This window comes from Jaculus jaculus, chromosome 5 (assembly GCF_020740685.1).
Source record: "Jaculus jaculus isolate mJacJac1 chromosome 5, mJacJac1.mat.Y.cur, whole genome shotgun sequence".
In the NCBI taxonomy this organism is placed as follows: Eukaryota; Metazoa; Chordata; class Mammalia; order Rodentia; family Dipodidae; genus Jaculus; species Jaculus jaculus.
This window is the reverse complement of record NC_059106.1, coordinates 166,982,610-167,009,935: the sequence shown is the minus strand read 5'-3', so window position 1 is coordinate 167,009,935 and position 27,326 is coordinate 166,982,610. Positions and strand designations below refer to the sequence as shown.

At 49.9% G+C, this 27,326-nt stretch overlaps 1 protein-coding gene across 2 annotated transcripts; it reads right to left on the bottom strand.

Moving 5' to 3' along the window:
• On the bottom strand, positions 1–27,326 carry Rrp1b (ribosomal RNA processing 1B). 2 transcript variants are annotated; one of them, XM_004654614.2, is made up of 16 exons: positions 27,163–27,326; positions 19,473–19,555; positions 17,907–17,964; positions 15,599–15,684; positions 15,044–15,105; positions 13,689–13,818; positions 11,533–11,597; positions 10,809–10,990; positions 9,166–9,254; positions 7,198–7,295; positions 5,611–5,630; positions 4,816–4,944; positions 2,928–3,631; positions 1,498–1,638; positions 866–929; positions 1–261 (listed from the first exon to the last, which is right to left on the bottom strand). In XM_004654614.2, exons 1-16 carry the CDS (start codon positions 27,290–27,292, stop codon positions 65–67), a joined length of 2,238 nt encoding a protein of 745 aa, XP_004654671.2. In that variant the 5' UTR covers positions 27,293–27,326; the 3' UTR covers positions 1–64. The 2 variants fall into 2 exon arrangements, with proteins under 2 accessions (XP_004654671.2, XP_045007120.1); XM_045151185.1 differs by having other exon boundaries at positions 4,816–4,941.

Sequence of the window (27,326 nt, the reverse complement as noted above, 5' to 3'; positions counted from 1 at the left end):
TTGAAAAGTTATAATTTATATAGAACATTCAATATAAAAGCAGTCTTTAAAAAGGGACTGGTTCTCAGAAGAAGTCCGCGGCCGTTGGCCTTCTATGTGGGGTAGTGGCGGCTGGTAGCTTCTTGGTTGCCAGGGGAGTGCTGGCTGGGGATCTGGTGGGCGTCTTCAGCACCCCATGGAGTGGCTTCTGTTCAGGGTTGAAGGCTACCCGAGAGAGGCCTGTGGGACTGACCAGGATACTCTTGTCTGTCTTCCTAAACTCTGTCCCAAAGGAAAGTAAGGTTGTTAGTTAGGTGTCATGCCTACTCTGTCCCTCCACTTTGTCTAGAGCCCAGGCCGCTTAGCAGAGGCAAGCATACTCCTTACTCCCTCCTGCAGCCTCTGCTCCTTAAATGCCTCACACACATCCACTCACTTCTGGTCTCTACTGTCAAGTCTTAAACTCAGCATAAACTTAAACTAGCTCATCAGCTTCTTTGAAACAAAACAAAACCGAAAAACTAAAATGGGCGGCATCACCATGAAAGCAGCATGGCGGGGATGCCCTTCCTCTTCTTGGGAAGAGCTGCTGCAGCTGAGGGGGAGGGCTTTCTCAAACAGCCTCTGAAGGAGGGACCCGGCCAAACGGCTTCGCACCTCATCATTTGCCAGGCAGCCTCAGGAAATCCCCGGAGATCTGGCCCTCGGCCCTGGATTCTGCACAACAGCACTGAGAGGTGAGGGACAAGGTGCTGCCCACACAGGAGTGGCCAGGGAGATGAAGGCCCTTGGCTTCCTGTCACTGTGGTCCTTCTTCAGGGGATGGAGCTGGCTGCAGCCAACTTTACGTAAGGACGTTTCCCCAGAAGCACACAGAGTGACTCACCTGCAGTCATGTTTCTGCTCAACCCAAAGGTGACCTTCTTGGAGCTGGGAGGTGTTTTCCTTAGCTGTAGAAGAAACAAAGGGGCAACCGTTGTAAGGCAGGTGCTTGGGCTGCCTGTGGGAACTTCTGGAACTCACTGAGGAGGACCCTGCAGTCTGCTTCCTGATCCTGAACACCACGGCCTAACGGAGCGCCACGATGCACAGTCTCCGTCAGGACCTGATATCACACTTGTTAGGCATGTGGCCTTTGCAAAGCGCTTTTGCACACATCTCTCCCAACTTGTGAGCTGGTCAGGCAGGACTGGGCACCAGGAAAACAGTTCTCCTTTCACCATCAGTCACAGGGTTTTGTTTCCAGTGAAGGAAGTAAAGATGAGGACATTTGAAACCCCAAATTTACTACTCATGACATACAAGGGCAAGTCGCTAACCACATTTTTTTCTCAGTGTTTCTAAGATTTAACTTGCAGTTGCTTAGACTACACCCAAGGCAAAGTCTGTGACAATGGCCTGAGTGGATTAGAGACCCACTCAGGGTGTGGCCCAGGCAGACTGGGGGCTCCCACCCTCTGTGAACAGAACCTAAATCCCTTCTGAGTGAGCCCTGTGGAGGGTATGCCAAGAGCTCACCTGGACAGCAGGACGTGGGGGGCTCGTGGCAGTACTCTTTGCTTTTCTGAAGAACAGGGGCTTTGCTAAGAAGGACGTATCAAACTTCACAAAGTCATTCTCTGTCCTCAGCTTCTTCAGCGGGCTTGGAGTCCTGTTTTCCTGTGAGCGGGTGAGAAGCCAAAGGGAGAGTTACTTCACGTCGGGCTAGGCCCAAGCACACGTGAAGACAAGCAGGACAGTGTGGCAGAGCTACCGAGCTGACCTGCGCTCAGCCCCTTGGCCTGGCGCCTACTGCTGCACACTCTACACAAGACAACACTTCGTCATGGCACCATGCCAATAGGAATGACAATGACTTCTCAGGGCTAACCCTGCTTTTTCCTATCTTATTCAAATGCAGACCACATGTTCTGAGTATTTTTCTTCAAGGTCCACCTGTTGAACAGTAACTCATTTTGTGATCTGTGTGCATACACCATGGGGTTCCAGGCTGGGCATACAGGGCTTCTGTCTCTGAGCCTGGGAAGCAAGGTGCAGTGGCGCCAAGTGGGTGCTTTTGGAAAGCACCTGAGTGCCTCCCTCTGGAATACCTGAGGGTGGCCACTGCCCCAGAGGCCCCTGTGCTGGCATGGATAGCAGTGGTGTCCCATGGCCCTGGGAATTACTTAGCAAGTATCCCAATCCTCTCCCAAACTGGCTGCTGAGACAAGGTAAGAAGCTGGAAAGGAGGTCAAGGTCAGCCACTGGGTTCTATTGTTCCAAGCTGGCCCCAAACTCACAGCGATCTTCCTACCTCTGCCTTCCTAGTGCTGGGATTACAGGTGGGTGCAACCACACCCGGCTCTCAATGCTCTTCTTTATTGGCCACGAACTCACCGAGCTAGACAGAGGTCTTGGGGTCACAGCACTACTGAGTGCGTGCCAATACTGACGCTGAACAGAGTCAGCAAGCCTTCTCCATGCCAGACCTACCACCGCCCAACTCGACCCCTACTCAGCAAACGTGGGTACAGTGAGTGCATGGGTGGTGTGCATGCCATGACACATGATCTGGACCACTATACTGAAGACAGATGACCAAGCAGAATGCCCTTTCCGCAACAACCACAAGAGCCCTGGGCTTCTGCTTTGCCAGGGGGGCTGGACTGGCCAAGGGGATGAGGAATACAACCGACACTTCAGGGAGGGCTGTGTGCACGCCACACCGACCCTTCCCGACCGCAGTGCAAGGTGAAGGAGCGCGGGAAGTGGCAGCGGGGAGCAGACAGCACGCGTCCTACTTGGCTGCTGTGACAGGAGCCTGCCATTTATTTGTGGTGAGGGTCGTTGCAAAGCAGTGTATTCTAAGTGGTGCTGACATGAGGCCCGACTGCCCCTACCCCCTGCCCCTAGACGGCAGCAGTCTCCTGAGCACCTGGCACCCATGCTCTGGGCCCGCCCCACCTTACCTGAGCTTTGGACCCGAGCACTCCGTTTTGCTCTGCCAAGCCTGATGCTTTCTTTTTCCTCCTCCTTTTCAAGATTGCTGCTTTCTGACTGGACAGGTCGTGGAGTTCAAGGCTGCTGGACTCTGCCTTCTTCTTCTGTAACCTCTTGCACTGGGGCAGGGTGCTCTGGACATTGTTTTCTTCCTCTGGGCTTGTTGGGGGGTCTGCCTTCTGTATGGAAGGCCAGGCCAGCGTGGCCAAGTCACCTCCGTTGACAGGGAGGGCTGCAAGTTTCGGCTTCTTTTTCAGGACCTGGACACCTTCTGCTGGGGAAGCACTGGCAGCAGGGCACTGAGGAAGCCCGCTGCTCAGGTCACTGTCTGGCATGTTCTCCAGAGTGGACCTGGACTTCCAGATCCCTCTGTGCGCCTTCAGGCTTCTCTTCCTTGGCCGCTTCCTCTTACTGTGCGTGGCAGTGTCGGGGGAGCGCCTCACGCAGCTCCCCTCCCCGGAGCGGGGCGCAGCCTCTGCCGCAGGCTCCGCTGCACACAGCTGTGGAGGGCGCCCCTGGTCGGCACCAGGCTTGCCCACGCTGCTCTGTGCTGGGGCAGCAGCGTCCCCCGGGCCCCGAGTCTCGGGCTGGAAGTGGCTCCTCTTCTTCCTTTTCCTCTTCCTCTTCTGAAGGCTGCCTTCGCCGCCCTCATCACCAAGACACGCTTTGTTTCCTGTAGGGGTGGAGAACAATGAGCACGCTCCCCGCCACTGCCAGGGGCCCCGAGACAGGCTGCGGGCCGGGGAACACGGGCATCGCTCCACGCCGGCTTTGCGTGACACGGGCCTCACGGTGTAGTTTTAGGGTTTGCAGTTAAGTTTCCCAGCGCTCATGTGCTTGAGCAATTCCTCTCCACGTGGGGCACGGTGGAGTCTTCGGGAAGTGGGGCACAGCGGGAGGACCCGAGGCCCTTGAGTGTGGGTCTTGAGGTTCATACAACCTGCAGCTTTTGTGCCACCTCGACTTCCTGGACTGCCCAGATGGCAGGAGGCTGCTCTACGGCCTGGCTGCCACACTGAGCCGAGCACTGCTCTGGCTGCGACACTTTCCCCACCACGATGGCCTGTCTCCTAAAACTGTGAGCCAAGGTAAACGATTCCTCCTCCTTAAGTATTTGATTATAGCAACAAGAGAAGTAGCTAACACAGCAGCCCAGGCTGTGTTTCTTTCCTCAGCCTCCCAAGTGCTGGTATTACAGGCGTGAGCTGCTGTGCCTATGACCTTCTCCAACCCTGCTCACCCCAGTGCTGAAGATGAACCCAGGCTCTAACACACGTTAGCAAGGTGTTCTACCACTGAGCTACATCTCTGGTCCCTGGATCTTGTGACTATTATCTGCTGAGTATGGTTGGCACATCAGCCTTCTGTGGCTGGAAACCCCCACAGTCCATTTCAGTAGAAATAGGACTGAGGCAGGCAGGTTTTCAACAATTCTGAGGCCAGAGACCCACAGATGCAGAGCAACAATGAAAGCTCGGCTCCAAGGCTGAACGTAGTCACTGACAATATGTGCTGACACGAGAAGGCCCTGAGTTCTATTCCCAGAACAAAAAAACACCCCAAAATAAAACTCCTCCCCCCCCAAATGAAAGGCCTGTCCCAATGGGCAGCACCTCTTTGTGACTGTGTTCTCTCCCTGTGTCTCCTAAAGCTTCCAGGGAGTAGCAGATGCCACGGGATGAATATGGCCAGACTAGTGCCTCAACAGAAAACACCTCCCCAGGCCCAGACTAGAAAGGTGGTGGGCAGGTTCATGACAGCGCTGCTGACAAGTGTCCCAGTCCTGTGCCCACCGGCCCCTGCCCACACCTGTGGCCCCTTCTTTTCGGCTTCTCTAATGTTAGGCTTTCGGTTTACCTTTCTCCTCTGAGACAGCTTTCTCTAAAAGCTTCTTTCTTTTTTTCTTGTGTTTTCCTTGACAGGGAGCTTGGGCATCTTTGTAAGTAGAAATGTCCTTAGCAAAACTGCGCTGAGATCTGCAGCCTGCTAGAAGCCAACGGGATACTGGTTAGCTTCCTGCTTGTGGTGTAGCATCCTGGGTGCCGGACCCTTCCCTGAGCCACCCTCAAGCCCCCCGAGCCTAAATTCTGCCTCATGAACAATATCGGCAACTGCTTCTCCAATGCAACCTAAAGGCTGCTAAGAGGAACATGCTCTTCGTTCTACTTGGTGGCTTCTCAGGACAGGCAGCTCCCCATTCCCCCTGGCTTTGAGCTCTCCCAGTGATCAGGGGACGGGGAGCAAGCTCATCAGCCTGATCAGATGGCCCCCAAGCTTATAGTACCATTCCTAGGGACACAGGATCCTAAAAACAAATCCAAGGGACCCTGACAGATCAGACTTTTCTGTTCCACAAAGTACCCAATTAGAATCTTTCTAGCCCAGCAAAAAGTTACCTTGTCAAAACAACAACAAGCCAATCCTTCCACCCCAGAACAGCCTGGCACAGCCCTGGCACTGTGAGAGGTGCCTGATGGATTAAGTGGGCAAAGGGACCCTGAGCTTGTAGCATTTTCCAGGCTGGCTTGTGTGTGCCAGGTGAAACTAGCTTGGCCCATCCTGTGGACCACTTTATTGCGAAGCCTGCCGAGATCTTGTTTCCCAACAGCTGGCAAGGGACCACATTAGGCAAGAGCACCCGACTCTCCTCACCTTCAGAGAGGTCCTGGAACCTGAAAAAGAGTACACATGGGTGCTCAGAGAGTTCCAGACACAAGGTCTAGATCTCTCTCTTTTTTTGTTTTGGTTTTCGAGCTCTAGCTCAGGCTGACTTGGAATTCACTATGTAGACTTCTAATAAGCAATCTGGATGAAAGCTCTTCTCTTGCTCTCCTCAGGGGGACATGTTGGGACAGGAAGTAAGAACTCTAGGACAAAGGCACCCTTGATCCCATCCACTGCACAAAGGGCACAGTGCCCGAAGAGCTTCTTTTGGCATATGAAACTACCATGAGATCCAGTGTCTTCCTGAAGGCAGAAAGAACTCAGAGCTCTGTTTATGCCCAGGGGAGAACCTAAGTGGGATTCTCTTTATAGCATTTTGGTGCATCAAACTAAACGAGCAGGGCCGAGGGACTGTAGGATGTGTGGAGGTGCATGATGGCCGGGGCAGGGCGCTGAAGTCAGGTCAGCTCCATCACCACAGTGGTTACCTCTCCAGCTTCCAATGACCAGCTCTAAAGCACGGGAAGTTATAGATGCGCTCTCTCTTTCTTTTTATTTGGGTTTTTCGAGGTAGGGTCTCACTCTAGCCCAGCTGACCTGGAATTCACTATGTAGTCTCAGGGTGGTCTTGGACTCATGGCGATTCCCCTACCTCTGCCTCCAGAGTGCTGGGATTAAAGGCGTGCACCACCATGCCTGGCTTTCAGATGCCCTCTTTTAGGGTTTTCTTTGTTCATTTTTATTTATTTATTTGAAAGTGACAGACAGAAAAAAAGGGGGAGAGAGAGAGAGAGAGAGACAGACAGAGACACAGAATGGGTGTGCCAGGGCCTCCAGCCACTGCAAACGAACTCCAGACACATGCGCCCCTTGTGCATCTGGCTATTGTGGGTCCTGGGGAATCGAGCTTGGAACTGGGGGGTCCTTAGGCTTCACAGGCAAGTGTTTCACAGCTAAGCTATCTCTCCAGACCTCTCTTAAGGTTTTCTTAACAAGAGAAGATGAAGGATGGAGCTCAGATCAGTGTGGAGTTCACACAAGGGACGTGACAGGACAGCCGTCACTCTTCACTGGCCATCGCACATCTCGGAACCTTCGTGAACTGCATCCATGGTTACGGTGGTCCCTGTGTCACCAGCACTAACTACTGAGGGAGCCGACCCATTTGTCACACCATGGCTGGACAGTGAGGGTGAAGGTTAGGTGACTAAACCCCTACCTAACTTAGTAGGGCAACAGCTGGCACAAGAGCAGCGCACTAACACCACTGCCTGCAGCCGTAAGCAGGCGCCACTAGCCGAGAACTGGGAGCCCTAGGTGTGGCTGCCTCTCCACCACCTTCAGCCACTGCGCGCGTGCTACACAGCGCAAAATGGTGGTGCGTGCTGTTACTCTCAGCACTGGCAAGGCTGAGGTAGGAGGATCACAGTGATTTCAAGGCCAGCCTGGGCTAGAGAGAGACCCTGCCCTAGAAACAAACAAACAAACAAACAAAATGTAGAGGACAGAGAAGCAGAGGGGAGCCGGCAGGGACGCACAGTGAGATGGGCTGCAGAGACCCTCACCGCTGCTTACTTTCTAATCAGCTTGCAGAGTCGCTTCCGGTTGAAGGGAGGGGTGTTTTTCTTGTTGGCCATTTCCAGGAGTCGGTTGGCAACAGCCTTATAGTCAAACTACCAAGAAGAGACATAAAACATAAGGGAAGGCAAAACCATGTGGCCTATCTGGAACTGGGACACTGGTCTTATGGAGACTGGCAACTAGGGGATGAGCCCCACCCGAGAAAGGCAGCTCCCAGTTTTAGAAGCTGGGTGGGTCAGCAACCCCATCTCCACCAACTATGGCATGATATAGGTAGCAAAATTTGGTCTTGGTGAGCATTTTTTTATTGTTTTCCTTTGTTATTTTTATTTATTTATTTGAGAAAGACAGAGAAAGAGGCAGAGAGAGAACAAACTCCACATTCATGCGCCACCTTGTGCATCTGGCTTACGTGGGTATTGGGGAATTGAGCCTCGAATCGGGGTCCTTAGGCTTCACAGGTAAGCAGTTAAACACTAAGCCATCTCATCAGCCCCTGTTTTTTGTTTTCTGAGGTAGGGTCTTGCTCTAGCTCAGGCTGACTCAGAATTTACTATGCAGTCTCAGGCTGACCACCAACTCACAGTGATCCTCCCACTTCAGCTTCCCAAGTGCTGGGATTAAAGAAGTGGCCTGGTGAGCTTTTGTTTAAAACTTGTCTAGTTTCCAATCTGTATTTCGAAGTCACACATCTGTAATCCCAGCAGGTCAGCCTCGGCTAGAGCGTGACCCTAGTTTGAAAAACCAAAAATAAGAGCTGGAGAGAAGGCAAAGCAGTTAAAGTGTATGCCTGCAAAGCCAAAGGACACAGGTTCAATTCACCAGGGCCCACATAACCCAGATGTACAAGGGGGCACATGTATCTGAAGCTCATCTGCAGTGGCTGGAGGCCCAGGCATGCCCATATCTACACCCCCCCCCAAAATAAGGATCATCATAATAATAATAAACCCTAACTAATCTGGGGAAGTACCCTGAGAGCCAGCTTTACTGTGTAGAGCCAATTATAGGAATTTATTAGTTTTGGTTTGTTGGAGGTAGGGTCTCACTCTAGCCAAGGCTGTCCTCAAACTTACGTTCCTTCCACCTCTGCCTCCTAAGTGCTGGGATTAAAGGAGTGCTACCATGCCCAGCCTATTTCTGTTTCTGAGGCAGGGTCTCGCTCTAGCCCAGGCTGGCTGTGAATTCATGGCAATCCTCCTGTATCAGCCTCAGGAGACTGGAACTAAAAGCACACGCCATGCTAGCAGCTACCATGCCCAGCGCCTACAGAAATTTAAATGTGGGGCTGGAGAGACGGCTCAGCGGTTGCTTCCCTGAGAAGTTCCCAAGAAACCAGGCTCAATTCTCCAGTACGCATGTAAGCCAGGGGTACATGGTGGTGCAAGTGTCTGGAGTTTGATTGCAGTGCCTGTAGGCCCTGGAGCACCCACTCTTTCTTTCTCTCAAATAAATAAATATTAAATGAGTAAGAATATTTGCCGGGTGAGGTGGAGCACACCTTTAATCCCAGCACTCGGGAGGCAGAGGTAGGAGGACTGCCGTGAGTTCGAGGCCACCCTGAGACTAGAGTGATTTCCAGGTCAGCTTGAGCTTGGGTGCCTACTTCAGAAAACAAACAAACAAAAGCTCACCAAGACCAAATTTTGCTACCTATATCTATATAGATAAAAATGTGGATTAGTATCTTTCAGAATATATCCTTTTCTCAGGCTAGTCTTGAACTCAAGATCTTTCAGCCACTCTCTCCTGTGTGTCGGGATTGTAATTATGTAACATGCTAGGCCCAAATCCCACTCGTTTCAAGTAAGCTTATCCTAAGACAGGTGACATTAATTACAGAAGGGATTATAAAGGGCTTTATACACCAGGTCCTGTGGCTTAATTAGCTCTGACCCTAATTCTTCAGCTGGGCCACCCCTGGCAAATCTGCATTCTATAAAAAGCAACAGCTGCCCTCACCTGGAGACGTGACCCCGCATCTCTGCAGGCCGCACTGTCGTCTCCCTCTCCGCCACCACCGCCTCCGTGCCTGAGACACTGGCTTAGTGCTGTCAAAACACACCGACAGAAAAGTGCTGACACTCAAGAACGCACCAGTGTCAGTGCTCGAGGTTCTGGGTTCAGTTCCCCCAAACAAAACCAAGAACAAACAAGATGTGCTAGTGACGGCCGCCTGGGAAGCCATGTGTCATCGGGCGTCCCGGAGGAAGCAACTGCAAGGAGAAAACCACTGTGCCTCCATTTGTAATTCCCAGATGTTCTGGAGAGAGCAGTCTGCTCGGGTGCACAAGTGAGCACAACCACAGCACCGAGCCCGCTGCCTCTCTTGCTGCCCCGCCACTGTCCACATGCACACTGTGGCCGCGAGGAAGGGCCACAGCAGGCCGGACCTGGGCTTGTGCGGCTCCAGTTCTGAGAAAGGACAGAGACAGGAGATGCCTAGGATCAGAGTGAAAATCAATTCTCTGGTCAGGCACCTGCTACTTGACCTTTGGAAGCAGAAGTGTTTCAGACATAGGAGCTTTTTGGATTTTCAACTACTTCCATTGACTGTGTCCAAAAATATAAAATGCAAACTGGGTGTGGGGGCACATGCCATTAACCCCAGCACTTGGGAGGCAGAGGTAGAAGGATCGCCAAGGCCAGATGAACTTTCACTTTGTGCACTTAACTTTATGTGGGTACGTACTAGAAAACCGAACCTGGACTGGCAGGTTTTGCAAAAGCAAGCACCTTTCCCAGCCCCCACAATGGGAATTTAGATATGAAAGGGGCTGAGCAATGTGGTTCAGTGATAGAATACTCACATGAGGTCCCAAGTTTTAGCCCCAGTACCACAAAAAGAAAACCTTACTAATAAACAGGTTCTCCCCCCCCCCACAACTCTGAAAGTATCTGAGTCTGAGAGAGTCACAGACGTGTAGGCATATTCTTAACCACAGAGAGCTCCTGTGAGAAGTTCTCACAGGTACATGTCCAACTCAGTGTTTAAATACAACTCACACACACCCCTCCAGGAGGGCGGGATGCTAGGGGGACAGACTGTAAATGGGTTTATGTGACTGGTGCTGGGGCCTGACGTGCACAGGCTTTTTTTTTCTTTCCAAATTTTTATTAACAACTTCCATGATTATAAAAAAAATATATCCCATGGTAATACCCTCCCTCCCCCCACCTTCCCCTTTGAAACTCCATTCTCCATCATATCCTCTCCCCACCTCAATCAGTCTCTCTTTTAATTTTGATGTCATGATCTTTTCCTCCTCTTATGACGGTCTTGGTCCACAGCCTTTTTCTTTTTTTTGGTTTTTCGAGGTAGGGTCTCACTCTAGCTCAGGCTGACCTGGAATTCATTATGTAGTCTCAGGCTGGCCTTGAACTCACGGTGATCCTCCTACCTCTGCCTCCCGAGTGCTGGGATTAAAAGTGTGCGCCACCACGTCCGGCAACAGCCTTTTAATGTATGTATCTCACTCCCTTTTTTAGGTCTAAGACAAGGATACCTCCCACCAACTACCTCAAGGCTGAATGCAGTGAACTGCTCACACACATACAAGAAGTGTTTGATGAACAGAAATGAATGCTCAAGGAAACCCTCTCACCTGCCTTCTCTCCTTGGACTGCTTTTTCCCAGACCATCTTGTCTGCAGAGGTCTTGTCCTCAGAGAGGCCGTCGTCACACAGCTTGGCTTTCTGGTCTTCCACGGTGTCTTCAGGTACAAGAGCAGACTGATCTACAATGACTTCAAAAACACCCTTAGCTATAGTCTGTACCAGTGTGTGGCTGAGGGTAGAAACACAGTGGAGAGAGCGTGATTAAAACGCACGGCCTGGACGGTGTGTGGAGAGGAGCAGAGCGGAAGAGGAGCACGGGGACACCGTGTGTACAGCTGCGGCCTGGCCGGAACCGAACCTGAGGGGGGGGGGCACCAATGGCTTAGCAGGCACCTGAGTCCCAAGACACTCGTGTGGGCTCACTGCAGTCAGAAGTTACCTACGGATGCACAGCAGGCAAACTACACGTGGGAGGATTCCTGGAGCAAGTGGCCGTACACTGAAGCCGGCAGAGCTGCACTACTAATGAGTGCCCATTGTGTTTTCTCTTTTCCTTCCTTGAACAGTATCTTGCGAGGTGACCTCCCGCCCCAACCTCCAGAGTGCTGGGATCCCAAGTGTGCACTACCGTGTCCGACCTGAAAGGTCTGGTTAGGGATAAGGAAGCGATGCTTCTCAGTCTGGACAAGTGTCCCGGCTGTCCCACACTGTGCACAGACCCCTCCCACAGGTACCACCGAAGCAGTGAAAACAAACATGAAAGTCACTTACTCCTTGGTCTTGGCAGCAACTTTGCAGAATGGGTCAATAAACTTGAGGTTCTGATCCGCTAAAAGCTGTAAATCAGATATAAAATACAGGGAAAAGTGAATGAGGAAAAATAAAGTCTTTTCTCCTTTTAGAGTCTTAGATCTCAGACAATCCAGACACACACACTGAATGAACTGCTCAGAGGCCTGGATCAGGCTCGGGGCTACTCTATGACCAAAAGACACCAGTGGTGTGGTACAACATGCAGGCCTGGCTTCTGGGAGGGCTGGATGTGGTGTGGTGGTGAGCACTGGCGTAGCACAGCCCTGGGTACCCTCAGAAGAGCACGGAAAAACGACAATGACAAAAACCCAACCAAAAAAGAGTTCTACGTGGAGGGGCTGGGAAAATAGCTTGGTGGAAGCTGGGCATGGTGATACACACGCCTTTAATCCCAGCAGAAGGATGGCTATGAGCTTCAGGCTACCCTGAGACTAGGCTACAGTGAGAAACTACCTGGAAAAAAAGAAAACGGAAAATGGCTTAGTGGTTAAAGGCATTTTTCTCACAAAGCTTGCCTGTCTGCCTTCAATTCCCAAATCACCCATGTATGTCTGCCTCCCACCCCCGGGTCTCACTGTAGCCCAGGCTGACCTGGAATTCACCATGTAGTCTCAGCCTGGCCTTGAACTGACAGCAATCCTCCTCCTACCTCTGCCTCCCAAATGCTGGGATTAAAGGCTTGTGCCACCATGCCTGGCAGCCATTCCTATTTTTAAATGTAATTTAGATTTTCTTTTTGTAAAAGAAAATCTATGTTCACTACAGAACATTTGTCAAAGAGAAAAGTAAAAGCTATTCATATTCTCAAATTCAGATAATCATTTGTATACTAAAAACACACTTTTCTTCTCAGCTTTGTATCTACTTACAGGATTATGAACCCAGAAAACCCCTATAATTTGCAGTTTTATTGGCTCTTTCCCCCCTTCTGCTTTGAAAGCACTTAATATACCTTGAGGTTTGGCTTGGTTTCTTTCTTTCTCTTTTGTTTTCTTGAGGTAGGGTCTCACTCTAGCTCAGGCTAATCTGGAATTCACTATGTAGTCTTAGGGTGGCCTTGAACTCATGGCGACCCTCCTACCCTGCTGGGATTAAAGATGTACACCACCACACCCAGCTTATCCTGAGGCTTCTCCTCAGAATTTTGTTATTCTTGGAGACAGGGTTCATGTAGCTCAGGCTGGTTTCTGAACTTCCGATTCTCCTCCACCTTCTGAGGGTCAGGACTTCAGGTGTGCACTGCCAGGTGGGCACTCTCCTCACTGAGCAAGCCCTCCCCCCTTTAAAGACAGGGGGTTTGCAAAGCAGCCTAGGATGACTGCTTGAAATACAAGATTACAAAAAATTCTTTGAAAATATTTTATTTATTTGAGAGTGAACAGACAGAGAGAGAACGGGCACACCAGAGTCCCCAGCCACTGCAAACGAACTCCAGATGCAGGTGGCACCTTGTGCATCTGCCTTACACATGGGCTCTGGGGAATTGAGCCTGGGTCCTTAGGCTTCGTAGGCAAGTGCTTTAACTGCTAAGCCATCTCTCCAGCACAGAATACAAGATTTTCCTGCCCGTGTTAGGATTACAGGTCCGCACAGCACACACAGCAATGGGTCTAGCCTCTAGCTGGCCCTGAACTCCTGAGCTGAATCTCCCTCTGTCTCGGCTTCTTCAGTTGTTATGACTAGGAACGTGCCACAGCATAGTTTAATTCTGCTTTCTCCACCTTGTTGGCATGTGCATAGATATGTGAGCCTGGTGTGCATGTATGCAGTTGGCTATCTTCCTATCACCCATCTGTCTCTCACTGGGTCTGGAGCTCCTGTTTTCAAACTGGCCAAGCAGTGAGCCGCAGTGATCCTCCGGCTTCCACTCCCTATGGGACTGGGATTATAGGCTGCTTACATGGGTGGGGAAAGTGGGGAATTGAACTCAGGTTGAATCACAGCCTCATGCTTGAGTGGCAAGCATTCTTATCCTAGCCCCTCAATTCTGTTTTCATTGATACACTGCCACATACATGTTTTGTGGGCATTTGTGCACATGTCCCATTGACTGGTGTCATGTCTCTACAGCTTCCCGAGCATCACAATGCTGCAGTTTGTGTCTGTTTCCTCACCTCTCTCCCTCCCACAGTGGAAAGCTCATCCAGATAAATATCAATGAAGTGGAATCTCACTCCATCCGGAGACTGACTCTCAGGACACAGGAGCTCCTTCACTAGGATGTCGAGAAAAAGCTTGATTTGGCTGAAGAAAAAAAAACAAAAGACATATTAAAAAAACCAACCAACCAATCTGCTGACACCTCACTCTCTCCAAGAACAGATAAAACATTTAATTTATTGCTTCTACTAAATTAGAATCAATGCATGGCCCAGACAGCTTTACAAGAGAAAAAAGGCACCGGGTATGGTGAGGCACGCCTTTAACCCCAGCACTCAGGAGGCAGAGGTGGGAGGATTGCAATGAGTTCGAGGCCACCCTGAGACTACACAGTGAATTCCAGGTCAGCCTGGGCTAGAGACCCTACCTCAAAAAGCCAAAACAGGCAAATAAAAACAGGGGAAAAGGCAGTTACTTAGGCCCCCTCTAGGTTCTCCAGTTTTAGTTTCTACTGGGTAAGGACACTGTTTCTCATGGCACTACACAGTGACAGTTTTTCTTTCTTTTTTTTCGTGCAACGTTAGGGATTAAGTCCAGGGGCTCACACAACTCTACTTTTACAAGCCTTTAATTTCTTTTTGAACACATTTATTTCTTTGCAAGAGGAGAGAGAGATACAGAGTGGGTGTGTGGATATGGGCACGTGCGAGGGCCTCTTGCTGCTACAAACTGCAGGCATGTGCACCTCTATGTGGGTAGTGGGGAAGTGAACTCAGGCCAGTAGCCTCTGCAAGGAAACCGCTGGGCCACCTCTCCAGCCCTTTTATAAGCTGGTAAGGTCTCACTCACTCTAGCCCTGAACTCACGGCCACCCTCCTACTTCAGTCTTCTGACTGCTGGGATTAAAGGCGTGCGCCACCATGTCTGGTGTCTTACGAGCTTTATTTATTTATTTGAGAGAGAATGGACAGGCCAAGGCTTCTAGCCACTGCAAACTCCAAATGCATGCGCCACCTTGTGCTTTCTGTGGGTACTGGGTAATCAAACATGGGTCCTTAAGCTTTGCAGGCAAGTGCCTTAACTGCTAAGCCATCTCTCCAGCCCTTTTCCAATTAAAAAAAAAAATTTATTTTTATTTACTAGAGAGAGAAAGAGAGAGAGTGAAAATGGGTGCGCCAGGGCCTCTAGCCATTGCAAACAAACTCCAGACACATGAACCACATGTGCATCTGGCGTATGTGGGACCTGGAGGATTAAGCCTGTGTCCTCTGGCTTTGCAGGCAAGTGCCTTAACTGCTAAGCCACCATCTTTCCAGCCCGTTTTTCAAGTTTTTAATGTCACCACAGCTAACTCAAATAGTTTACCAACCTTTCTTCCCAGCCATTCTGCTTTAGAACTTCAAAAGACTGCCTCAAGACAAGGCGGATCAGCTAAACAGCAATTATGTAATAAAAGGAAAGTAAAAAAAAATTAATCAGCTTGGAGAATGAGACCAATGAAACCGGTGCAGCCTGAGTCCCACAAAGCAAGCACATTTAACCAGGCAGGTGGTGCCCTATCCCCAACCAGGAGCTAGGAACCACCTGGGGAACATGGTGAGGCTCTTCCCAAACTTTGAACTCCAAAAACTAAAAGCCAAGGATCATTAATGGTCCCCACCCTCATTTCCAGCTCAGAGACTGGGGCAGAAGTGCCTTCAGCACATCCTCCATGTTGTCTAATGACCACTGCCACTACGCCTGGCGTCCTGGTGCTTTTTTCTCTTTCATCTTTCTTTGCGATGCTGCAACCTGACCTCAAGAATGCCAGGCAAGCGCTGCACTGCTGAGCTACATCCCCAGGCCCCACCGGCCTTCAGCCACGGCGCTGTCTGCACGAAGCGCCGAGTAGCGTCCCGAGCGCAGCGCAGCGTGCCGAGCTTACCATGCCGAACGTGTCCAGCTGCGGCTTGTCCAGCCCCGGCCACTCTCGGTTCATGGCTTGCCAGAAGGTTTGAACGAACAGGTGCTCTGCAGGGAAGAGAGGGTCTGAACGCCTGGCTTCCAGGAGCATGGGAGCACAGGCTAGGTGAGGGAAGACAAAGAACCTAGTGTTGTACTCGGGAGGAAGAGGCAGGAGGATCGCTGTGAGTTCAAGGCCACCCTGAGACTACATAGTGAATTCCAGGTCAACCTGAGCCAGAGTGAGACCCTACCTTGAAAAACCAAAAGCCAGGCGTGGTGGAACACGCCTTTAATCCCAGCACTCGGGAGGCAGAGGTAGGAGGATCACCGTGAGTTCGAGGCCACCTTGAGACTACATAGTGAATTCCAGGTCAGCCTGGGCTAGAGTGAGACCTTACCTCCCCCCTCAAAAGTCCCCAAAGCCATGACAGTAACGAGAAGGCTGGTAGTTCCCAGTCAGAATGCTCCCCAGGGAACTACTTCTTTGTATACCTTGAAGCCCCAGTTCTACTAAAATTGGTATTTCCCTGACCCATACCTTCCAGACCTTTCTACCACACTCATCCCTAACAACTAATACAAGTCCATCGCTCTTACTGAACACTTAAACAACTCAGCTTCTTTTCTGGTGCCTGGTGTCACCTGTGTGTGCCGCTGGACAAAATATTGTCTTTTTCTCTCTTTTTTTTTTTTAAATTTTTTATTTATTTATTTGAGACAGACACAGAGAGAAAGAAAGGTAGAGGGAGAGGGAGACAATGGGCGCGCCAGGGCTTCCAGCCTCTGCAAACGAACTCCAGACGCGTGCGCCCCCTTGTGCATCTGGCTAACGTGGGACCTGAGGAACCGAGCCTCGAACCGGGGTCCTTAGGCTTCACAGGCAAGCGCTTAACCGCTAAGCCATCTCTCCAGCCCATCTTTTTCTCTTTGGAGTCACAAAACTAGGCTTTTTTTTTTGGGGGGGGGGTGTCTTAGTGTACCTCAGGCTGGCCTTGAACTCACAGAAATCATCCTATTCCAGTCTCCTGAATGCTGGGACTAAAGGTGTGTGCTACCACACCTAACCAAAATAACATTTTTTTATTCATTTATTTAATTTATTATTACTTTTGGTTTTTCAAGGTAGGGTCTCACTCTAGCTCAGGCTGACCTGAAATTCACTCTGTAGTCTCAGGATGGCCTCAAACTAATGGTCATCCTCCTACCTCTGCCTCCCCAGTGCTGGGATTAAAGATGTGCCACCATGCCCGGCAAAATTAGCACTTTAAAATTTGAATATTTTTCTTATCTTTTCTCTTTTAATTCATTGCTTTTTTGGACAATTCTTTTCTCCTTTTTAAGATATGATTTGACTATGAAACCAACACTAGCTTGGAAACCAGAATCTTTCTGCCTCAGCCTCACAAGTGCTGGTATTTCACTGAATCTGTTCTTCATAAGCCAGATGTCAGAACTACTGAGGTCACTCCAGTCAGAAGTGCTATTGGAACTCACCCTATTTTCTCTTCCATGGTAAGTAAGCAAGACTGCTTCAGAAACCTGACTTGTCTTTTCGCAGAGAATCATTTATCACCACCAGTGACATCCTCTATTTATCACCACGATGGCGCTAATCTTGGGCACATCTGCTTGAGAGATGATATGCACAATGGATGTCAACCTTGGCCTCTGAGAACGCTTGAGTAACTTGAACCTGAAGATTGCAGGATCATTGATTTTAGTCTCTGAGGTGTCAAGTGATTCTCTGCCCTCTTAACAGTCAATATCAATCCTACTGTACTTAAACAAGCAACAACTGGGCTTCAGAGCTGGCTTAGTGGTAAAAAGCATTTGCCTGCAAAGCCAAAGGATGGAGGTTTGATTCTCCAGGACCCATATGAGCCAGATGCACAATGTGGCATATGCATTTGGAGTTCGACAGCAGCGACTGAAGGCCCTGACATGCCCATTCTCTCTCTATCTGCCTCTTACTCTTTCTCAAATAAATAAAAATTTAAAAAATATAAATATAAAAAGGTAACAATTGGCAGGGTGTGGTGGTACATGCCTTTGACCCCAGCACTCCAGGGATCAGACTGCTGTGAGTTCAAGGCCAACCTGGGCAAGAGTGAGCCCCAACCTCAAATAATCCAGAACAACTGCTTACCACCTGACACCTACACAAACTAGTAGTATGTTCATGTATCAGAGTCACCAGAAAAGTGCAACTGAAGGAGACTAGGTTTCCTAGGCAAGTTACTAACTCTGAGGAACAAGGAGGTTCTGAGTGATAAAAGACCAGGACTTACGAGCGTCTGTGTTGCTAACAGAATGGATGAGCTGGGAGATCGTGTTTGCCAGTTCCTCCTGCAAAGATGGGTTGGAGAGAAAATTAGGTGGTTAAGTGTGCTAGAAACTCTGGCCTGCACCTCCTCCCTCCTGCTAGTGGGAAAGCTTGTGCCTTCCGTCCTCAATGCACTGCTACCCAGGGCTGTCGTTGAGTAACTAGGCTTCAACAAAACACGAAACTCCAGTTTCAGTGGGCTTCTGGGCTAGCATGGTATGTTTCTGGAACAGCTTAAGCTGCATGTTTAAGAAGGCACCTCTGGGCGATGAAGAGATGGCACAGCGGTTACAGGCACTTGGCTGCAAAGACTGACGGCCTGGATTTGACTTCCCAGTATCCACGTAAAGCTGGATCCACAGAGTGGTGCATGCACCTGGAGTTCATTTTCAGCGACAGGAGGCCCTCGTGTGTCTATTCACATTCAATCAATAAAAACGTCGCTTTAATGTTTCCTAAAGATATTTTAAAATCATGTCTTATTCTATCTGCCTTCCTCTCTTCCTAATAAATTACGTATGTATGTCCAGTGTCATCTCACTGGTGCTTGGACACCGGGGCTTTCTCTCCAGATGGTGGGATCAGAAATTTCTCTACCAGGAACACAAATAGGGCCTCTTCTTGAAAATGGCATTCCTTTTTATTGGTCCTCTTCTTCCACGAAAGCTGCTGCTTAGTACTCCTGAATATAATCTGACCTGCTAGCCTACTCAAAATATGCTCAGAAGAGGCAGTGAGTTGAGACAAGTCACTATACTCCATGGCCTGCACACGAAAACCCGGAACAGTAGACATTCCCATGAGGGCTTGTGCACTGTGAGCCACACAAGTAGTCTTGCTTTCAGACGTTGGGACAAAGCTTTCCTACAGTAGCTGGTAGAGGGCTCAGCACAGGGATGAAGGTTAGCCAGTGCTGCCTGGTCATCAATGCAGCTCACACAGCGCTTTAGCTGTAGGGCCTGGCTGCTTGCTCTCTGCAGAAACTGAACCTCAGTAGGTGGCCTTGCCTTGTCTGCACCCCGGGTTCTCCTGGGTCTTGACTAGCACTCCTGTTGTGCCTTCTGACTATTGAAGATAAACTCAACAGAAAATGAAATAGAAACTTAAAAATATCAATCATGTAGCCGGGCATGGTGGCACATGCCTTTTAAATCCAACACTGGAGAGGTGGGGGTAGGAGGTCACCCTGAGACTACATAGTGGATTTCAGGTCAGCCTGGGCTACAGGGAGACCCTACCTTGAAAATCAAAAGAACCAACCATCCAAACAACAACAAAAGCCAACATGTAAAACCTACCATGGGAACTATGAAATGACAGAAATAGGAAAGCTATGATTTATTGTGTCCGTTATATCTGAAACATGACCTAAATGCAGGTGCCTGTATCCCTTTCTGTGTGGACAAGAGGTCAGAAAACGGCTCCTTGAAGCACGTCTCTTCCACCTCTTTAGTAGAGCGACAGAGTATGAATGGCAGTCTCTTATCCGTCGACAGCAAAGGTCCAGGAACACGACGCAGGGCTGGGTTACCTGCAGAAGGGGCTCGTCCTGCACGACCATGCAGTAGAAGAGTCCTTTCCACAGTTTCAGGAGTTCTTCTTGACTGAAACCTCCTGCAGGGCAAGAGCACACCAGTCTTACTTCAGAGTCTACACAGTTCTTTCTTCAAGAGCGCAGCTGCACAGCAGTGGCGACACACTACCACATACGTTCAACTTCCCCTCTGCCTGCAAATTCTCTTTTAAATCGGAGGTACATGTTTCGTTATGTTCCAGGCGAACCTCATGAACCATGACAGATGCAACTTTGTCAGCCAAGGGCAGTGGTAACAAGTGTGACCTTAAGAACTAACCCACACTGTGTGCTCTGGGTCCATCCCTTCCACCCAAGCCAAGGAAGGCAGCAAGCAGGAGGTGACCATGCACCCAGGGTCAGTTCCCCATTAAGTCTTCTCTGTTGAACACCAACATTTCCACTGGTTTTGACCGAGTACAACCACATGGAGCCCCCCTCCTAGGAACACGAGGCTGTCAGGCTGATGCTGCAGGGCTCCTGACAGCCACCTGAGACCCACAAGACCAGCCAAGTTCATCACTTTGTGCATCTGGCTTACACGGGACTGGGGAATAGAATCCAGTCGTTAGCTTTGCAGCCTTAACTGCTGAGCCATCTCTCCAACCCTGAAGTGACTCCCCCCCCCACCAAGTAGGGTCTCTCTCTAGCCCAGGATGACATGGAATTCACTATGTAGGCTCAGGGTGGCCTCGAACTCACAACAATCTTCCTACTTCTGCCTCCAGAGTACTAGGATTAAAAGCATGTAAACCATGCCCGGCTTGAAGTGACATTTTTAAGGCTCCTGCAAGAGGGAAACATGGCTGTCCCTAATCTCCTTCCTGCATCAGCCATCACTTTCTGAGCAGTTTAACCTGGTTTAAGTGGCATGCCCTGAGTGGGTTGCTCTCACCCTATTTGAAGGCCCCACTCTCCCTCATCATCTTTGCTGACCCGCCACCCCCAGCCCGCAGCCCCTGGGCCCACTCCAGGTGCAGGAAGTATGTGCTGAGTCGAACACAATGAGGCCAGTGCTCTCTGGCCGAGCATGCAGGCTTCGGGACCATGATGTCAGAGCCCTTAGTGTTGACATGGGTTACAAATGGTAACTACGTGTATTTTATTAGGAAGGGACAGAATTGCCCTCAGGAGTGCTGCCAAACTATTTTTGTTTGTTTTTTGAGATTGGGTCTCACTCTAGATCACCATGAAGTATTCTCAGGGTGGCCTTGAGCTCACAGTGATCCTCCTACCTCAGCCTACAGAGTTCTAGGATTAAAGGTGTGTACCACAACGCCCAGCTCAAGTATGTCTTTCTTTTTGTCTCTCTCACAGGGCCTCATCTACCCTAGGCTACCCCAAACTTACTATGAAGCCAAGGGACCTTGAAACCCCACCTCGTAGGATTATAGGTGCCTGTCTCCACATTTAGTTTAACACAGCCCTGGGACTAGAACCTAGGGGCCTTGCAAGCTAGACAAGCACTCTACTGACTGAGCTACATCCCAGCAATCCTCAAGCCTGCTACCAACCTTCTACAAGAGGACGAGAAGATTTAAAAGCCCTGGTAAATGGACTTAAGTCTAGAACAGGCCTACTCTATCTTATAGACTGATTTCTCATTTACTAATGACCTTTCTCATAACAACAACCTTACAGTGGTACATCTGTTTCATTTGGTCGTTTTCTACTTCACACCAAGATAAGAAAAAAATCATAGTCACATTAGTTAGAGATGATGTGCCAACTGGCACTGAGTCAGGCCTGGGATCTACTTGCTGATAATGTGACTACACAGCCAGTCCCTGGCCACCTGCAGTCATGGAAACTTGCATCTATATTTGATCATGTTCAAAGACTGCACACTCCCCTAGAGAATTGGTGACTGGGAAAGAATGGGGGCTGCTCAAACATTACATGACAAGACACCAAAAATTTGAAAGTGCAGAAATCAGACCAACAACCCAAATCTATTGATCGACTGGAAGTTACATGGACAACCATTCAACAGATGCTGAAAAAGCACAAAGAATTTAAGTTGGCAGATACATCTGTTAAAGGACTCTTATTTGGATTCGGATCTTCATAAAAATATGTAAGATAGTGGGAAAAAATCAGCACACTAAATATTTCATGGCATCAAGACTGCTTTTTTTGTTTGTTTGTTTTAAGGTGGGGCCTTGTTCTAGCCCAGGCTGACCTGGAATTCACTAGAGTCTCAGGGTGGCCTCAAACTCACAGCGATCCTCCTATCTCTTCCTCCTGAGAGCTGGGATTAAAGGTGTGTACCACCACGCCTGGCTTAAGACTTTTTTTTTTTGAGGCAGGACCTTGCTATGTAGGTCTGGCTGGCCCATTCATTACTCTGCAGTCCAGGATGGCCTCAAACTTGGAACATCCCTGCTTCTTCTTGGGATCATTGCCATACACCACCTGCCTGGTTAGGAATTTCTTTCCAGCGTAACGACGGCACTGTGGCTATGCTAAAAGAGATCTGCCACACAAGCCTAGTCAGAAGGGGCATCCTGGACAACCCCGCCAGTCAAAAGGAACCTCCACAGCAGAGAGATGTGGACACACTTCATCTGTTTGAAATAGTCTTCCACAAAAAGGAATGCATGAGAGAGCTAATGTGACAGCAAGAGACACTTAAAACACACTCTCCATAAGGTGGAGAGCTGAGGCTATAGAGGCACAAAGAGGATTAAGGAGCTGGAATCCGCACAGGGTCAGTGCTGGGCACTCCGCTCTGTGACTGGCAGCCGCACTGCCATTCCCTTCAGGGCTAGCTATAGGGTTTCAGGGCAGGGCTGTGGAGGGAATGCAGACCAACTGGACTGTGCCAAATGGGAGAAAAGACAAGTGGCCAGCCCTCCCTCCTCAGAGAAAAAGCCTCTGCTCTAGGGAAATGTCCTGGAGCACTGGCTGCCTCCTGCACAGAGCTGTCCTTCATTTCCCCTTAAAACCAGCCAGATGTTCTGAGGAGCTGGTGACTGAAGAGCCCCAAGTTCTCTTGACCATCCAATGTTATTGCAAGTGTGAAGTGCTAACTCTTAACTCTCTCCAGTGTAACACGCACGCACGCACGCACGCACGCACGCACGCGCATGCGCCTGGGGAGGAAGGCTAAGCCATAAAAGGTGCATTCTTGCAAAGTCTACAGGGCCTAGGTTCAATTCTCCAACATCCATGAAAAGCTGCCCCCAGGCCAGATTAGTTTTGGCTGTCTGACGTGTAACCCTGCAGTCCTTTCCTACACACATGGCTTGGTGGTTACTGAACTGCAGAAGAGCATGTCATCACACCACCTTCTTCATTCTGGCCTTTATCACTTCAAGAAAGCATAGTGTATATTTATCTCCACACGCCTGTGTGTGGGGTGCTGGGGAATGAACCCAGAGCCTTGTACATGCTTGGTAAGTGCTCTAACACTTAACTGCATTCTCAATTCTCTAGATGGCCCAGGCAAGGACATGAGTGTGGCACTCATGGTGGCAATACGTGATATGCTGTCTCTGGATAACCCACCATATCACAGGCAAAGGAAGCGTAGGATGTGGTAGAGAGAGGAAGAGTCAATTCTAACGGACTGGAGCAGGAGAGCTCCAAATCCCATCTATACCATAGGAGGACAACAAAATACAGTGGGAGCATAGTGTTGGCGAGGCCCTAGCCACTTACAAGGGTGCAGTATTAGAAAATGTGGGTGAGGGCTGGAGAAGATGGCTTAGTGGTTAAGGCATTTGCCTGCAAAGCCAAAGGACCCAGGTTCGATTCCCCAGGACCCACGTTAGCCAGATGCACAAGGTGGTGCATGCATCTGGAGTTCGTTTGCAGTGGCTGGAGGTCCTGGGGCGCCCATTCTCTACCTCCCTCCCTCCCTGGCAAATAAATAAATTAAAACAACAAAAAAAAACAAAAACAAGGAAGTAATGGCAGAGTGTGGTGGTGCACGCTTTTAATCCTAGCACTCAGGAGGCAGCGGTAAGAGGGTCCCTGTGAGTTTGAGTCCACCCTGAGATTATATAGTGAATTCCAGGTCAGTCTAGGCTAGAGTGAGACCCTACCTTGAAAAACCAAAAAAAGTGTGTCGGCACACACCTTTACTCCCAGTGCTTGGGAGGCTGAGGCAGGAGGATCCAGCCCGGGCTGGTATGAGACCCTGCCTCTAGGGGAAAAAGAAGCCAGCACACAGTTTGTGCTTCATAAATGCGTGCTGCACATTAGGACATGGGAGCTTTCATGAACTCAAACCACGGACAAGGATGCTTTATGATGGTGGGAACGGAACTCCAACATTAAAGCAGGACACTATACAGATCTCCAACTGGTTTTAAAGACCACAGAGCCATCTATTTATGCTGAGGACAGAACACTACATGTAAGACTGAAAGTAAGACTGAAATCTCAGATTCCCCAAAATGGGGGCTGGGAAGCCTGTCAATGCGGTTCAAACGAGTCTGGCCAAATCGTTTCCAAACTTGTGTCTCTATTCTGAGTGGGGAACAGCTGGGCCACAGACCTTGTTTCTCTCATCCCATCATTACTAAGACATTTCATTCTGCAGTTGTTTTTTTTTTTTGAAGGCCTATTGTATCTCCTGCAATGGGTGCTAACGAGGCTAACACTGGGGCACTAGTATAACCCTGCTGATCAGGCAACCTCACCATCTCAGTGTTCCAAGTTTTGGACTTGTTCCCTAAAGGGGTCTGAGCAAAAGGCTGGCTATCTCCAGTCCAGATGTGCTGCACCTGTCTGCCTGTTCCTACTGTACCCAGCCAGACCCTCCCTATGGCTGTTTGTTCTCCCTCCCCCCATCTAAAAAGGAAATGGAAACTTACAGGGTTGGGGACATGGATAACGAGGGAAGCTCATCAAGAAACAACACAGCAGCGTTCAGAGGTGGAGGCAGGGAGGATAAGGAGTGCAAAGCCATTCTTAGCTATAGAGAAGAGGTCAACCTGGGCTACCTGAGACCTTGTCTCCATAAAACAAAAGCCAGGCTGGAGAGATGGATTAGTGGTTAAGGCACTTGCGTGCAAAGCCAAAGGACCCAGGTTCAATTCCATGGAGTTTGTCTGCAGTAGCTAGATGCCCTGGTGCACCCATTCTCTTTCTCTCAAACAAAACAAAAAAACCCTCGAACTTGGGCTGGGGAGATGGCTCAGTAGACAAATTGCAAGCTGCTCAAGAAGGAGTTAGTTCAATGCCCAGATCCCAAGTGAAAAGTTGTGGCAGGCAGAGGAAAGGAGGGGTAAGAAAAAAAAAAAAAGAAGTAAAAATCCCAAGACACTGATGCTGACAGCAAGATAGAGGCAGAGCAGGAGAATTTTCCTGAAAGCACATAGCCAGTATAGCAAAGAGCACAGTAGAAACCCTGCTTCAAACCAGATGGAAAGGCAAGAAGTGGCCAGGAAAGTGACCCTCTCATCTCCACCTGCACTCTGTGGTGTGTGCATGTACAGTCAGTCCCCACCTCAAGCCCTGCCAAAACAGAGAAAAGAAAAAAAGGAACTAAGTGCTACAATAAAGATGTGGTGTTTTAGAACCCTGTGTGTGTGTGGGGGGGGGGCTGGGAGGGAAGAGAAGGCATGGGATTCTTTGTAGAGCAAGCCAATGCAATAGGAGGGATGTCTGAGTTGTGTGATACCCTTAAAACCACCAAGGGTTTTGTTGATGAAGCAGGAAGCAGTTACATCCGGACTTAGGCAGAAGAGCAGATGAGGACATCTGTATACAAGACATACAGACCCTGAATTTCTAGGAAGGTGGCTGATACTATCAGATTTATTTTAGGAAGGTGACCTGGGCTGGTTTGTGGAGGCCATTTAGGGGATACAAATGGAGTGACGAGATCAGTAGGGGGACCAAATAAGATATGGGGACTTGGGTTAAAACAGAATTCGAGGGCTGGAGTGGTTAAGGCACTTCCCTGCAAAGCCAAAGGACTCAGGTTCGATTTCCCCAGGACCCACGTAAGCCAGATGCAGTTGGAGAGAACAGGTTTTGGGGATTTGGGGCACTGAGAGTGAGGTGGCTATAGGACACCTAGGTGAAATGCCAGCCGAACAGTAGATATTTGAGCAGAGGGTAGGGTAGGAAAGGCTTGCCCAGGCTAGCAATTTAGGTTTAGGAACCATTAGCACACACAGGAAACCTGAATATTTGAACATAAACTCAAATTCTAAGGGAGTAATGAAGTCAGGAATTTTGGTCTTCATGCCTCTACCAGACATCTCACAAAAGTTATCTCCTTTCCTTTTTTTATTTTTATTTTTCCAGGTAGGGTCTCATTCTAGCTCAGGCTGACCCAGAATTCACTATGTAGCCTTAGGGTGGCCTTGAAACTCAGGACAATCCTCCTACCTCTGCCTCCCAAGTGCTGGGATTAAGGCGTGCCACCAAGCTCGGCCTCCTTTCCTTTTTTTTTTTTGTTTGTTTTTTTGTTTTTTAAGGTAGGGTCTCACTCTGGTCCAGGCTGACCTGGAATTGACTCTGTCATCTCAGGGTGGCCTTGAACTCATGGCAATTCTCCTACCTCTGCCTCCCGAGTGCTGGGATTAAAGGCGTGCGCCACCATGCCCAGCTCCTTTCCTTTTTTAAAGACCGCTTCTTTGCTGTGTAGTCCTGGCTACCCTCTAACTTGCAGCAATCCTGCCTGGCCTACCCAAGTGCTGGGATTATAGGTGTGAGCCACAACACCCCACTGTTTCTTGTTTTAAACAGATTTCAAAGGTAGGCCTATTTCCAGTAACTAAATCACACATCAGCAAACTTGGTGTAAACGTTACCATCCATACCTTGAGTGCCCACCCACGTGTTTACAGACCCCATTTGGGATCACTAAAGTAAAATCACCAGGGATGGTGGAGGACGCCTTAATCCCTGTACTCGGAAGTGGTAGGAGGATCGTTGAGTTCGAGGCCGGCCTGAGACTACACAGTGAATTCCGGATCAGCCAGAGCTAGAGCAAGGTCCTACCTTGAAAGGCACAACAAACAAACAAATCCAGTAAAACGTTTCAACCCACTCCAATGTAGTTAAAATCCATGTTATAAATAAGCCGGGGGCAGTCTGGCCACTTGACTTTCTCAACTTAATCTCCGCACACACCCTCCTCGCCAACTTTCTGGCTTCCCCGTTCCCAGGCATGCTTAGCTCTTTTTCTGCGTCTGCACGGCTGGCAGCCTCCCTTTGAGATCTCACTGGCACATGGGCCGGAGAGGCCTCCTGTGGGCAGAGGGGCTCTTCCCTGCACTTCGGGCGGCCCATGCCCAGTCCTCATTCCCTTCCCTGCATCCACACATGGTTCTGCTCCACTTGCCGTTCTCCCCTGACCTCACGGCTCAATCTCCTCCATAACAAGGATGCTGACTGTCCTTCTCCTGCATCCCAGCACGCCAAGGCGCTGTCGTAGGAAGGCGGGAATCAGAGACCCAGAGCCTCCAACAGCCCGGGTCACTTCTCACCTTCCGTGGACTTTGAGCGCGCGCACATACACACGCACGCCGGACCCACGGGCCCGCCTCCACTGTGCACGGCCCTGGGGAGCGCCGCAGACGGACGACTCGTGCAAGCGATCCCACGTGAGCCCGGGCGCCCCCGGATCCCCCGCCCGGGCCGACCCGGCCCGGCGCCATGTGACCGGCTGAGCCCCGGCGCGCACCTGTCTCCTTCTGCGTCCTCGCGCTGAGGTACTGACGCAGCTTCTTCACCGCTCGGTCGCGGACGCCCTTCTCGCTGGACGCCAAGCGCTGAGCGAACTGGATCTCCGCCGACTGCATGGCGGGGGCCATCGCGACACATCCAGCATCCCCGGGCCGCGCGCTC

Bases quoted from the DNA above. Each gene is read 5' to 3' on its own strand.
- Rrp1b (XM_004654614.2), bottom strand. From the start codon at position 27,292: ATGGCCCCCGCCATGCAGTCGGCGGAGATCCAGTTCGCTCAGCGCTTG. The intron at 7,296-9,165 runs GTGAGGGCAGCT...TCTTCTTGGTAG, and splicing joins ATGCGGGGTCACGTCTCCAG to TTTGACTATAAGGCTGTTGC. The intron at 4,945-5,610 runs GTGAGGAGAGTC...GTTGGCTTCTAG, and splicing joins GTTCCAGGACCTCTCTGAAG to CAGGCTGCAGATCTCAGCGC.